Below are 15,984 nucleotides of genomic sequence, written 5' to 3' on the forward strand. Positions count from 1 at the left end.
TTCTATATAGAAGATCAACAGATCAATGAATGCGATATTCGTTTCTTCATTTCAGACAACTTTCTCGCTACTCAGTATTAAGGGCATTGTGCACTCCCCCAAAGATATTGTAAAAAAAAACATTTTTAATGTTTTATTACTGTAAGAATACCATATCTACTACATCTTCAAATGAAACCTTTTTTCATTATTCGCAAACCTTTATTTGATCATTCAATGAAAAGTATAACAACAAAAATTTAAAATTTTCCAAAACTAAATCTTTCAAGAACTCCATGGGGGCGGGGGGGGGGGGGGGGGGGTTAGGCATCAGAAATGTTTGTGGTAAATATGATTTATTTCAACAATTATAAAACATTTACAAATAATTTTAAAATATTACATAAGGTTTTTTTTGTGTTATACTTTATCTGTAATTCCTCACGTATAACTAGGACTGTTGTTTTTAGATTGATCGTAATATATAATTTTGTGTTTAGAAGAACTATATTTCGATATTAAAATTATGTTATCCTTACTTAATGCATTGGACATTTAACTTTAATTGTCTGGTCACACACCACATGTATGTTGTGACGGTGTTTGTTTACGGAAATGAATTTAAAAGTGTTTATTGACAAAATTTAAATAAAATGGCATACATTTGCAACTGAAAACACTTACAAATACTTGGATGCTTTAACACGGGATGTAATACAGGAAACATTTTGTACGACAGGGTTTTCTTTTCATATTAAAATGTCTTAACTTTTTTTTTCTCCTGTAGATAATTAATTCTAATATTGTAACATTTTCTCTTTTGATGTACTCATCTGATAAACACATATAAATACCCCATGACTTGGTTTGATCAATGCACAATTTTTCTAATTTACCAAATATTTCATATCGTACGTTTTGATTTGTGGAAGTTCTGTAATAAAATCATGAAAAAACAGTGGGAGACTACAGTTGAACTTTATAACTAATTGTCCTGCAATTCAAAAATATTACACAATAACCTGCATTAGGTAATGCAAGGTGAAGATAACGAACAGTAATATGAGACTCCGCGAATCACCCCAGTCTACAAAATCAAGTCGAGGTCGGGATCTTATTGAATTCCAAACATTACCAAAAATATATACACGTGGGTAGCACATGTGTGAACATTCTGGCCCTGCCTCTTGCTTCTCAATTAGGGTGAAATTGCATAGGAACGAAATTAAAAGTACGAAGGAGCCAAACTGAGAGGATGACCGATGTGAAGATGCGAATAGTTCGTTGTTGTTTACATCTCATTTAATAACTGTCTAACCATGTAGAGACGCTATAAGCTTTAGTGAAATACCATAAATGTTGACTGTTACATGATGCTGAAGTTCGTAACAATGAGGTTTATGTTTCGTGCTAGACCTAAAGACGTCGCTAACCTAATGGTGAAGGTTCTCATTTCGCTAACGAAATAGCCAAAGTTCTATTGTCAATCGGTGAGCTGTGTCAAACGTAAGACGTTCATCAAAAGAAGTGGTTGTTCCTTCGCCACGGGTCTTTTTATATGACCTTTATGAAAAGAGAAAATAGTAATATGTGGCAATATGTGTTGGCACGATATCAAAACAACAAACAGACAGATGATAGACAATGGGTCAGTAACACATTACCTCCCCCTCTAGGGATTTTTCTACACTATGATTTGTTTGAAAGTGGGTGTAAAATTAATAGGTCAATGAACGTTGTTTGACAAATTTATGTTTGGGCGTTTTCAAGATATGGCTATTTGAATATATGAATGGTTTGCAAATTCAATATGACCGTTACTGTGTTTCATCCCACATTAAATACGACACATTGTAAACACAAACAATGGACTAGGGACTTCCCATAGAAGATATCGGTGAAAAATACATAAAAAGATTAAAAACAGTGTAATATGGAAAGTGCTGTGTATTTTAAATGTCTGAAAAATTCAATGCTCATAGATACGCTTCATTCATGTCTTACAAAAGTATACTATATGTACTTCCAAAGCAACATGTACTTGTACCTATAAGCATGTTCAGTATTAATACACAGTACGATAAACGGTTCATTTCTAGATACTATAATCCATAGACCTATCTTTATTTGATATGGACAATCTGTATCACTCAGAGAGCTGTGCCCTTCAGTATGTAAAACTTATACGGTACCAATTTTAATGCACCAGATGCGCATTTCGATAAATAATGACTCTTCAGTGATGCTAACCGAAATGTTTGAAATCCAAAATAACTATGAAGTTTTAGAGCTAAATATAGCCAAAAACAGCGTGCCAAAAAAAGTGGAGCCAAATTCGTCTGAGGATAAGAGCTATGCATGAGGAAGATAATCCTTAATTTTTAAATGAATTTCTAATAAATTTTATAACAGCAATTAAATATACATCCGTATTTTCAAGCTAGTAACGAAGTACTTAGCTACTGGGCTGTAGAGACCCTCGGGGACTAACAGTCCACCAGCAGAGGCCTCGACCCAGGGGTCATAAAATTAAATTTCACGAAATGTTCAATGTATCGAAGCCCGTTAATGCGTATAACCAATAAAAAGAAAGCACATGGGTTACCTTTGAGTATACATGCAAAAATGGCACAAACCCCGATAAATAAATGATCTACTATTGAGAATTGCACGTATTTCAAAGAATGATTTAATTTATATGAATTATATAGTTTAATGAATCATATTCTATAATTGTAGAATAGAGAAATATATTATACGTAAACTTGAATGACTTTTCAATTTTCAGAAAACTTTTAAAGATGCCACATAGAGAAAAAAAAGCACCTTTAAACCTTATGCTTGAAAAGTTGATCTGTTTCAAGCTCCTATCAACATAAAAAATAAAAATGTATCATACATTATGGATAAAATGCAAAGGGTAATGACATAACATCTTTCACGGAGCGCAGATTTAAAAAAAAAATAGAAAAGAGAGTCCCAAAAATAATAAATACAGATATTATTTACTAGTTAGAAGCTTTAAATTGTGTCTTACATGGCCCTACATGGCTTTCTATCCCTGATTTTATCAATACATTACAAATATTACTAAACAATATTAAAACCTGAGGATCGATTAATTGATTGTTTATTGTTTAAAGTCCTTCTCGATATTTTTTTTTATTGATACCATTGCAGTTCAAGGGCTGCAAAATTTAAGCCTATGCTCGTCACTTATAGTCTTTGAGCGGAGAAGGATCTTTACCGTGCCACGGGACCTCGGTTGTCGCGGTCTTATCCGAAGGACCGCCCCATTCAGTCGCATATTTTAACAAGATAAAAGTAAAGTTCTATATATTGCTTTGGCTACTAAGGGGCGATGTTTTATCCAACCTGTGGAAAAACCTACACTAGTTCCGGTGACCGGAACAAGTCAGAAACTAAGGATGATATAATTCTTGAGTGTCAAAGAGAGGCATTTGACTTTATTCCAGTATATGGAGATGAAAATCGTGCAGAATTTCGTAGTTAAGATTATGACAATGCTCAGAGAGAGAGAGAGAGAGAGAGAGAGAGAGAGAGAGAGATTTGTAATTTATTCTGACTCATTTAACAGTGATTACGAAGCTTGAAACCTGAAATCAAAAACAGAAATTGATAGCAAAATCAAATTTTAGAGAACTCCAAAATACGAACTTATATTATATATTATGCATATGTTGCTACTGAACGAGTAATTGAGTCTGTATTTGCGTTAACCCTTTCAGCAAAACAAGTCAAAGAATGTACTGTGATAATTCGTCGTCTATGATGACTCGAAAGCACCACAATCAGCAAATTCGTCAGTCGTGATGGCCGAATAACCACGCGACAGCGTCAAGGAATGAATGTACTAGTAATAATGAACCAGGCTTATGGATATTCTTAAAACTGGATTTTTATACCAAAACACACATATTTTATGGTGTGACCGTTGACACGAGCAAAGACCCATAATATCCTGCAACACGACTTTATACCTATTCATTTTAAATGGGGGAAATATCTTAAGTGTACATATATGTACATATATTACTATCTCACTAGTGGTCATCACAATAGCTTACAGAAGGTAGAAATTGACTATTCATAATGACTTATGTGGGTGAACGATGGGGGAAATAACCCATTTTGGATAAACTATTGGTTCTGTATAAAATATTTTCAGGGGGTGTAAGTACATATTAGATCTATGAAACGTGAAGATAACGAACAGTGATTAATCTCATAACTCCTATAACCAATACAAAATAGATAGTTGGGCAAACACGGATCCCTGCACACACCAGAGGTGGGATCAGGTGCCTACATGTAGGGGAAGTATGCATCCCCCATCGATGCAAGGTATCCATACTTCAGGTACTTGTGGAAAATATAACGTGGTCCATTGTCGATGAAAACAGTGCATTGTAACGTCATGTTAGATACGATGTTTGTTTTTCCTTTGATTTAACCCATACAATAACAAAACGTATGAAGGTATGAGAAAGCTTGTCTGGATTTTATTAACGTTTCTGGTACTTTCCAAGCTATTTATTTGCTTTATCTACAGAGTTGTCCATGAAGTAAACCGCAGATACTGCGATATTTGTGCAGAGGCATTACGGGTAACACTCATCATTTACCCAAAGTCAATAAAAGCGTGCAATTGAGGGTTTCAAAATAATGGTTTATCTATCATTCAATATATATGGTAACATGCGTATATTAATGGTAAATATCTGTTGAATACTCACCTCAAATCGTTTCAAGTTAAGTATGACTGATTTTTTTTTTTTTACAGTAGGTCAAATTATGGTATATTTTTCGAGGTTTTTCTCACATGTAACCTTCGTTACTGAGTCCTTGACATGATAATATGTAAGATAAACATTAATTTTCCATGTATTATTCCATAACCTGTATTGGAATTGACTGAGCATATATTTTTTTTCTAATTTGCGAAAGACAATAAATATTTTATTAACACAACAAGAAATTATCTGCTGCAAAAGTCAGCAATAAGATTTTAAGAGCGCAAAATAAACGACTATATATCTTTGAAATGGCAGAAAATAAAATTGATTAACAAATATTCTCGAACAGTTCAATATGTATGAAACATGAAAACAAAAGACTAGCAATAGATATAGAACGATATCTTTTTGTAGGTAAATGAAGTAGCGCTATAATTATGTAACATATGTTTCAACACTTACACACCAGTACATCCATGAAAATATTATGCCAAAACAACGTCATCATCAGTTATTCTTTACGATTGATGTTGCAAAATCATAACGGCATCACTTAATATGCCAGTTTTGAGATACAAACTCTTCTGTATTGGAGGTGCATTTAGTGGTAACATTGAATGACTCAGTGGGACAGAGTGGATATACAGCCACCAAGGAAGACGATGAAATGTATTAAAAGCGGCTTATCTTTAAATATGTAAATGTGGGAAATACTAAATACTATCGAAAGAAATGTTTTACCGAAGTGGAAACATACAAACAATGTCATATTTGCAAAAAAATATCTTGGATATGGTACTTATGACGAACGAAATAACGTGATAGGATAAAAATTCTATGTATTTAATTACTCCCTAAATACTTATAACTTACTTAGTTTGTGTATCAGTTGAATTCGGGTTATCAAACAGCGTATGAAAAACTTACTGAGTACATTCACTTACGCTGTGATGAATATCTGTCCCACTCCGGAATTCTTTAGCGCCTTAATATGTACGAGAATTTTCCAAAAGGAAATAACTCGGACGTATCTCGAAACAGGCGTATTCAACGGAAATATCAATTTTAATAGAAATACAACGTAGACAAGCAAAAAATTTACCAAATGTGTCCTTTCTTCTGAATTTGCAATAAATATGCGATTAAAACAAAAGTAAAAGATTGATGTTTCGCTATATAAATGCATGATTCTTATAGAAATAACAGACACATATTTTGAAACCTAGATTGCTATTTGTTATAATAAACAATGAAAGTAACGTATGTTTCTTATTTTTCCTTTCATTACTATAAACACATCATTTCTATTCAAAAAAAGGAAAGAAACATATTTACCCATTTCTAACAATCTGGTTACAATAATAATATAAAGAAAATGTTTAATTTTCCAACATTCTGATTAAATGCATACCGAATCTTATCTTTTTGTTGCTTATTTTGGAATACCTTTCCATAGAAACTGTCAGTATAATCCCCCACGCGGTGTTATGAATGAATATTTAATGTGAACCTTAAGACATAGATGTCCCCTATTGAGTTTGAGGTCAAAAGGGCAACGGTTAAACTACTCTGGACATACGCTATTGTCCTTTGAGAAGTATTCCCTTGATAGACATCAAACTTGAAACACTGATATCCCCTTCTGAATAGATGACCCCCATTGGATTTCAATTCACAAGGTCGAAGGTCATACAAAATTACTCAAATGACCAGTTGCTTATAAGTATTTTGAGAGACAAATCTTACATGTATCATTATGGTAGCCTTTGACCGGTAGTTAAACCTTTATTTTCACTGTCTGTACAGACATTCTACTTTTTCAGTATTGCCACAAGGGGAGCATATATTATTTCTAAAACATTTTTTTCATGGTTGTTCTTATGTTTTAAAACATTTTTTTCATGGTAGTTATTCTGTACTTCTGCTCTCACAAGAGCCATTTCTGAAAAAAAAAAAAACACAAGTAGAAAGATATTACGTAACGGAATTTCTGGTAACATACGTTACACTCAGATAAAAAAATTTTTTTTTAATGATTTCTCTATAAGATTGCATAGAACAATTATCAAGGATTAATCCCTTCATTTCTAAGATATGTTATGAAAAGTTGCTGAATTCTAGCAAATTAATAAATATAGAGTTGCATAGTTACATGTATCATAAATAGGACAGTGGCAGAGAAAAACATGGCCTGTATTTCTTGCAGAGGATATCTGTCTATGCTAGTGAATACGGGAACAATAACACATTTGTTTCTTCATAACATAGTTGATATTCAACAAACATCGTTAATGATGATATTTTGTCAATATGTAGTTCAATATTTGATGTCTAATCAAGCATTTCATTAAGTAGCATACGTTACTTTGAGTAACGTATGTTACCAGAGTTCTACTCAATGTAATTCTTACACCAGAGGAATTTCGATATACTTGGAATACGATATACATTCTTTGATATCAGAAGAACAAATTCAGACCAAAACATTCCATCTGCTTAATCAATATTGTATATCAAACATTGCAGTTGTTGTAACAGTACTTACCGTAAGAGAAAATTAATCTTAATTCTCAAAGTTTAACACGTATTGACTTTCAAACTCAAATGTTCATAGTAGACGTTCATGTCATATACCACATCATGCAGACAAAGAGCAAAAATACGCTGGAAATTGTTATATTATTCCCTTTCATTAATTTATCGGTAACGAATGTTACATCGCGAATGTTACATCTTGACGCGTTTGTCAAATTTCAGACCAACCAATGACTTCTGCAAAAGAAATGTTTATATTTTTATTCTCTGTACACTACGAGATTTTCATAAAAGGGGTAACATTTGCTCTGCAAATACGTTTTTTCATAAAAAGTTTATTGTATCGTATGTTACATTTCTAAAATCGAAATGCAAAATTTTGAGAATAATGATAATTTTTTCTCAATTCCACATCCAAATATCGCTTGATGAATATTTTCCCAACGTTTTTGAATATTTTTGTGCCAAAATAGATAAAAAACATAAAGATAATACGAAATCTTTGTCCATACATTGGGTGTTTAATTGACCCTATGATCACATAATACAATCTGGCGACATGGAGTAATATGTACACCACTGCTTAAAATCATACGCAGAAGATGTTAAACTTTTATTGAATGAAAATTTAGGAAATACAAATGATATTAACGCAAAGAAAATTAAAAAAAACACCCTATCAGCTTTTTATATTTGTTTGTTCATTTTCAAAATTTCAGTCGGCGACAGTCAAGTATGTTACAAAATTAGGGTATCTACGCTTCCAACCAAATTTATAAGTAAAGGGGAAATAAAAATTATACCATGTCTAGGGAGGCTATGGGTCCATGAATGTATAGCACACAAAATATATGATTTGATATAGCTTATTTTCTAAGAAAGTACCGGCGACATTGATTGCACGCTTTTATTGACTTTGAGTGATAACTGTCCTAAGTGAAGAAATATTTGATATAAAACACAGAAAATATCACTTTATTTCGATACCCACTTCCGCACACTTGTTTGTATGGACAACAACAAAGAAGAGAGTTAAAAAAAATGTACATGATATATATCAAAAATATATTCTTGATCTAAAAATAATAATTCTACCGAAAGCCACTTTCAAATGAAACAAATCTGCAAATATATTAATGCAGCACGTGTTCAAAGTGATTAAATAATTGTTTTATTGGACCCAGAATAGTTAGACGACCCTAGGAATGCAGTCCCTGAAACGTTCTACTTTACAATTTCCCGTTCGCTCACCGTGAGTTCACCGTGCGCTCTCCGTTCACAGTTTTGCGTTCAGCGTGCGCTCACCGTTCGTTCACCGGTCACAAAGCGTTCAGCGTGCGCTCACCGTTCGTTCATCGTTCAGTTTTTTCATTGTCATTCTGAACACCAAAGTGAAAGAACCAATCTTGATAGCAAGGCGAAAATGAAAATTGAACGTGTGCGTAAGAGTGGAAGGATACTTTCTTACTATATCAGAAATTTAATTTTGAAGTACAAAATGTCAAGATTGTCCACTGTGAATGCCAAAAAGTTCATTTGAGCTTTTGTTAAAAACAATACTAAATGAGAGACGAATATAAGAGCTTGTTATGAATTTAACCCAAATACAAAAAATAAGGCAGTTTTAGGTAATGAAAAACTTCCCCTGTGTTCACGATTTAGCATTTACAAGTTCGGGCACAAATTATAATAATTATTTTGCATTGCTTGACAAGAGTTTCAAACAAGTCGATCCCCCTACTTTGAAAAATAAAAACAAACAAACAAACGATGCTACATAATGTGCATTGTACCATATATATGTGTCAGAATGTCAAACTGATATAGCTATTTTTATGCCTATATTTATGAAATACATTGTCATTACTACTCTTACCAAATTTGAAATGTTTGTAACATCTGTCCCTAATGCAAAGATGTAATTGTTTATCTTGTCCGTTTCTGCATTAGCCTTTAAACATCCTATAGGTAGTTCAGTATAATACACAGTTTTATCTACATCAAATATATACAAATATTGCACAATCTAACTGCAATCTATGGTCACATAAATAATAAAAATAGTAAATTTTGTAATTACATGTGCATCAATTCTAGGATTATTTATTCGGGTCGATGTAACTGTGACAAATGAATGACACAAAATGTAAGTAGGAATAGTTAATACTGTTAGGAGTGTTGAGGTGTTTACACAGTGTATGCCGTCCGTATTGTTTGTTTACTGCATCTACATCTATCTTGACTCCTTTCGGGGGTGTTTGTTAATTACAGGTATCCGAAACGATCGAGCTTGTAAAGTTTGAAGCCACACATGAACACCTGTTAATTCGGTATCAGGACAACTCGCCCCCAAGACAACTCGCCCTCAAGACAACTCTCCCCTTCATCGGGACAAATCGCCCCTAAGACAACCCGCCCTTAAGACAACTCGCCCCCTCTCTTGAGATAATTCGCTCCTTCATATCATACATGTTTACAATTATTATTTTTGGTCTAAATCTAAGAGGTGTAATGGCAAAAACTAATGAATTTCTTATAGATAGTATATACATCTCAGACAATAGGACATATTTACATAAACACCGAACTTCGTGTCTTTTAATGCAAGACGAAAGATTTTAGTGAAAATCCAGTGTTTGGGTTTAGTAAATTCATCATCACATTTATGTACATGTAAAATATATAATTTCAGGGGAAACAAGTTAACGTTTGGTATAGGGAGAGTATTAGCTTGGTCTACAGCTAACGTAGTATAATTATCAATAATCTGCGTCTGTTGTTAAATCTAATTGTTTCATTTCCCCCAAGCTGTTATAAATTTACTTCAAACGTTATGAGTTACTCGATCATCATCAAAGTTCTTTACACTTTGAAATCGCCGCGTAAAAAGAATCACACCGCGTAAAAAGAATCAGTAAAGCAAAGCCGTTATTAAATTTCTAAAATAGGAATTTTATTATTTTTCAACGGGTATTAGCTGAGAAATCCATTAAAAGATAATTACATGTATCAGAATATTCATGCTTCACCTTTACACTTATATATACTATATCGATAAAAAAAAACACACCCTCAAAATGTTCTCAGTATTAGAGACATTTAATCAATTACCTGAAGATCAGTAAATATAATTTTCCTTGCCAATTGATTTATGAAAAATATAACTTTTTCTGAAATGCAATAATTAAATATGTGTATAATTCTATTGGAATTTACCATTCGTGTTAAAGTATGAAAGAAAAAAAACGTATCTTTATAGGTTTAAAAGTGTAAATAAAACACACACACAAAATAAAAAAATAAAATGTGATAATATATTTATATATAATATTGGGGGCGAGTTGTCTCACGAGAAGGGGGCGAATTGACCTTAGAGAGGGCGAGTTGTCCTAAGAGGGGGCGAGTTGTCCAGCATTCGTTAATTCTGGATGTCACTACACATGTAGACTATAGTGTTTTCCTTTTCACATGCATTGTTTATATATTATACCCATGCATTAAATGTATCTGTACATGTAATGGTATACACAATGTACATTTAAAAAATGCTTTTGTTTGTGTATGACTGTTGCATGTATTAATGTACAATTTGCGATAATTTCATGAAATATATACATGTGTATTCGGTACCTGTACAAAAATATACTACATTGAATATATCCAGAACTGTAAAATATGCTGTACCATGATTCCGGTTTATTATTATTTTTTTTATTAATTGATAAAATGTACATGTATTTTATTACTTGATTATGAAATAAGTAAAATCCCAGGGAAAAATTCGAAACATTCCGAGTAAATAGATAATTTTGCGTTCAGTGTCCGTTCACCGTTCACTCTGCGCTCTCCGTCCGCTCACCAAATTGCGTTCACCGTTCACTGCGTTCGTTCACCGTTCGCTCTGCGTTCGTTCACCGTTCGCTCACCGTGCGTTCACCGTTCGCTCACCGTTCAAGTGAGAAATAGGAACGTTTCAGGGATGTAGTTTACTTACTAACTAATATGCCTATGTGGGACATTGTTTTATGTGTCCGCAGCGCTATTCTATCACAATTTCTTAACTGTATGTACAAGATGTAATGGCATACGATACGGTCAAACCTATATGATTGATACAAGTCAAAATTCAGGTCATCCATCGAAACCATTTTTTTACTCCTGAATGTAGATATACTTGGGCCGAGTCTCAAAGATCGTGTATGGAAGTTCACTGTTTAATTGTGAGTGAAAGTTTTATTGTTTTATTCGGTATACTATCATGATCAAAACAGTAACTGTCATTTTGTATCACTCACAGAGCTGTGTCTTTGTATTTATACATGAGCCACTTTTAAGACCATAGCTGTAATGAATGTGAAATGCGGATGTCTAAATAACTTCAATATTTCTCGGAAAGTAATAAGTGATTAGGCCATCCTTAAAAATATCTTCGTTTCCCGCACCCGACCCGCCATTTTCAACATGGGTCGGTCGGTCGGTCGGTAGATTTTTTTTTTCCTAATTGAATGTCTGTCCAAAGCATTCATATATGGTTTCATGACAGTGTAGTTTGTTTGATATTCGTAGGGTTGGTTAACTATATATCGTTAACCGATTGGTGACTGTATTATCTGCCATAATACTATCTATCTCATTGCGATCCAGCCTCACCCTCCAACACCTCCCAAATGCATCAACATAGTGAAGTTGAAGTGTGTTGTAGTAACATACATATGCTCCGTATGGGACGTATGGGTTGTCGCATGGTTTAAAAATAAATAAATATAAATAAATAAGGACCATCGTGTACCAACACGTCTAATGACTGTGGTACTGCCTTTTGATGGCCGGACACATACATGTGGTCATATGTCATAAATCATAATTAAGTAAAGAAGTAACTTATAAATGAGTAATAAAATTGATAAAGAAAATTTATTATAATAATTTTTATTTGATTTATTTAATAATTTTAATAATAATTTATGTTTAATATATTATATTTTTTTTTATAAATAACAGAATATTTAATATTTATTTGGATTTTAATAGAAGGTAATAATTAGTAATATTAGTAACAGGTAATAGTAATAGGGATGTAGGTATGTATATACATGTGAAATAACTAAAATATATACAGAAAAGAATTAGGTTAGGGTCGCCAAAGAAAATTTTGATAATAGAGTGCTACTAGTTATTAGTTATTAATCATAAATTATGCCATACAACAATTTTGAGATCGTCATTAGGCAAGAATTTTGAGGTCATCATCAGGTGCTACACCTCATACCCTGTACCATGTTTCTGTAGCTAGATCCAGCTAATATAGCACGACATGGCTCCCTAACTCTTATTCGATAGTATGTATTATGTATGTAAACTAAAGATGTATATCGTAATAAAATAATAAAGTAAAAGAAGTTAATGAGTTAGTTCATATAACAAATTAGTATGACATAGACTAAATTAATGACTATATTAATGGCTATAATAATTGATTTTAAAATTAATGTATACCCGTGATATTACAGCATAATAATTTACATATAAACACACATTTACATATGCATAGATATATACACATAATATAATAATAATTGTAATCCATACATATGGACATATCCGTATTCATATATAGAGAAAGGAGGGAAAGAAAGAAAGAAAGACTTTTTTTTGGGCGTAAGCAGAATTCGAAACCGCGCACGTATAGATGGTAGGCCGTGTGATCTTGAGCCCATACGTTATTTAATGCCAAAAGTTCATTAGAATGCTGTAAAATTAAGTTTGATATAATAATTATTAATGTTTGTAAATTTATATGTTGTTAGTTTAGATGTTGTAAGGGTTTGTAAGCATATACGATAAGAAACTTTTAGTTATGGTAGTAAATATTTGTTAACGTTACAGTGTTATAAAGATTGCGTATAAATTTATAATGTTAAACGGATTTCGTATAAACATTTAAACGATGAAAGGATGTTTTCCGATGTATTGCTCAGATCTATCTTTCGAATAGTTTTGGTTACGATCTCAGGGTCGTCCCTAAAAATTGTGACAGAAAACACGGCGAACTTCGCCATGTTTTCAAATTATGACTGTTTGGTCGTAAAAATTTCTCTTTCGGAGCAACTCCGCTTTTGTCCATACTTTGTGTGTTGGAAATGGCCGAGTAGTTCCGGCTATCCACAGAATTCTGTACAAGGGAAATAACTCCAAGGCTCAAAATAATAAACAGAACGATTCCGGTCAAGATCCGGTTTAAAAAAAAAAAAGAACGTTAAATGACAGAAAAAAAAAATTCGGTCGCAACGTTTTCACACGGTCGGTCGGGTGCGGGAAACAAAGCTATTTTTAATTTTGGCCTTACTTATACTATATATATGAATTTGAAATTGATATCGTATTTCACACAATGATCAATAAAGAAGAAACGTTATTTGTACTATGACAATATAATCTGCAACTCGTTATTCTATTCTTAGTTAAAACTGTAAAAGAACAAACATACAAAAATTAAAAACAAATACAAAAAAAAAAAAAAAAAAAAAAAAAAAAACCCAAAAAACTAAACACGCAAATTAATAAACAGAAACAAATAAACGTCTATTAACTGATAAGCGAAATCGTTATTACACAATACATGCAACATATATCTAAAAAAAAAATCACACATGGTTCAGTAATGAACTAACAGCAAATGTCCAGTGTTATATCGCTTTAAATGGACAACAGAGATGGGACCTTTTCATTATGTATAATGATAAAACGTTTATCAAATGAAACTTCTGTTCTGCAAAGTATGTTGTCTTCTTCAATATGCCGCCTATCATATTTCTTTTCACTCAATGTCTTAAACATTCTTTGGTAAAGTCTTCTACATGTAAGGTCTCTACATTTTGTTATGTATCCTGAAAGCTATGATCTTCTGAAAAGCAACACTGTATACAGCGGCTTTCTCTTCTTCTACGTGTCCCTGTTCAACTTTATTGCTCTTACAAAATTTTACTGTAAAAAAGATGCATTGTTGTATTATTCACTAATCTTCACACACACACACACACACACACACACACACACACACACACACATATATATATATATATATATATATATATATATATATATATAGTTTGTAAATAAAGAATTCGGTATTTGATACAGTAAATACATCCAATAATAAAAGTCAAGAAACACAAAACTCGAATAACATTTCACTGTTAGCGCTTTCGGCTTTAATGCCTCTTCAGACAGTTATAAAATGAAATAATATTGCTAAGTAACGTCAACATATCACGACGTAAGTAATTGTCCTTTGTGACGTCATAATAAATTACACTGGTAGCGGTATAATACACACAATATTAGACAAAACTTGGAAATCAATTACAGAGTTCAGTTCAATGTAGTTTCAATTTTACACAGTTATTTTCTATTAAGTTTGGGATTAAACAATTTTATAAAGTATTCCTCCTTTGTAACTCTGCAGTCATTACACATTTTATAGAATGGAAATATGTTGAAATCTCCATGACCACAATTGGCAAAATGTTCGGAACATGGCGAATTTCTGATACTTGGATCGCGAATTTGCTGCTTGTGGACGTGCACACGGACTTTCAGTTTGTTGGTTTGCCCGATATAGTTTTCATTACAGGTAGGGCAGGTCATACAATATATTACATTTTCGGATTTGCATGTCATGTTAGAATTTGGTGTTAATTTTTTGCCGCATTTAAGAATTTTTTCTCTGCCTTCCTCTAGATGATTACATGTACCACAACGTGTATCACCACATTTTTGCACGGATTTGGAATTTTCCGTAGTAAATAGGGCACGCGTTAAAATTCTCTTCAGATTAGATTCAGATTTGCATGCCCATGCACGTGTGCTTCAATTTGATTGGATATTACAAATTTGGCTATAACTTTCATGTCAATAAAGAAAATCTGATGATATTTACAGGATATGTAGACATTTGAAATATCTACTGAATGATGTTATAAAAATTGCAAACGCGCATGCGCACGCACGTGCATTGTCTTTTGAAGGTTCAATTCTTTCAATGACCATAACTTTCTCTTTTTTTTGTCAAAATGATTTGAAACTTGGGTTATGTATGTGTCTTGGGATTCTTAACAAAGGTATGTCGTCACAATTACGGTTCAGCGCGTTCATGCACGTGTGCTAAATTCTGATTGGACGATTTTCAAATTGCCATAACTTTCTTATAAATGATGGAAAGAATATGAAATTTATACTGTAAGTATATCTATCAAATGTCTATTAAATGACATCAACATTGATGCTCAGTCATTCTCACAAGCGCGTGTATGCACGTGCATATCTTTTCTTTCATTTTCAGGTACTAAAATGGCCATAACTATTGAATTAAAAACTCAAATGAATTCAAATTTACCCTGAAGATGTATGATATAAATGCCTATTGAATGGTGTTAACAAAAAATCCAATATCAAAATTGCGTGCGCGTGAATGCGTGTGCTTTATAATTTTTGACACCTAAATTCAAGTATTGGTCTATAACATTTTTACATTGCAATGAATTCTTTTGAAATTTAGGTTGCTGATATGTTTTGGGCCCCTGCATTCATTGATGGTGTCAAAATCACTTCCCCGTACGCGCATGCACGTGCGCTCAATTCTGATTGGTCGATTTAGAAATCACTATAACTTTCTTATAACTGAAGCAATCAACATGAAATTCATACAGAATGT

The 15,984-nt window shown here is 32.7% G+C and overlaps 1 protein-coding gene across 5 annotated transcripts in view; it reads right to left on the bottom strand.

The window, feature by feature from the left end:
• Positions 1–316: 316 nt before the first annotated feature.
• LOC125661866 (transient receptor potential cation channel subfamily M member 2-like) overlaps positions 317–15,984 on the bottom strand; it is a 113,387-nt gene continuing 97,719 nt past the window's right edge. For 4 of the 5 annotated variants that reach the window (XM_056146381.1, XM_056146382.1, XM_056146380.1 and 1 more), the window contains one exon: positions 317–6,678. In XM_056146381.1, coding sequence (XP_056002356.1) covers positions 6,548–6,678 — 131 coding nt within the window. In that variant the 3' untranslated portion in view covers positions 317–6,547. The other variant, XM_048893992.2, reaches the window with a different exon arrangement.

Source organism: Ostrea edulis, chromosome 8 (assembly GCF_947568905.1).
Source record: "Ostrea edulis chromosome 8, xbOstEdul1.1, whole genome shotgun sequence".
Lineage (NCBI taxonomy): Eukaryota > Metazoa > Mollusca > Bivalvia > Ostreida > Ostreidae > Ostrea > Ostrea edulis.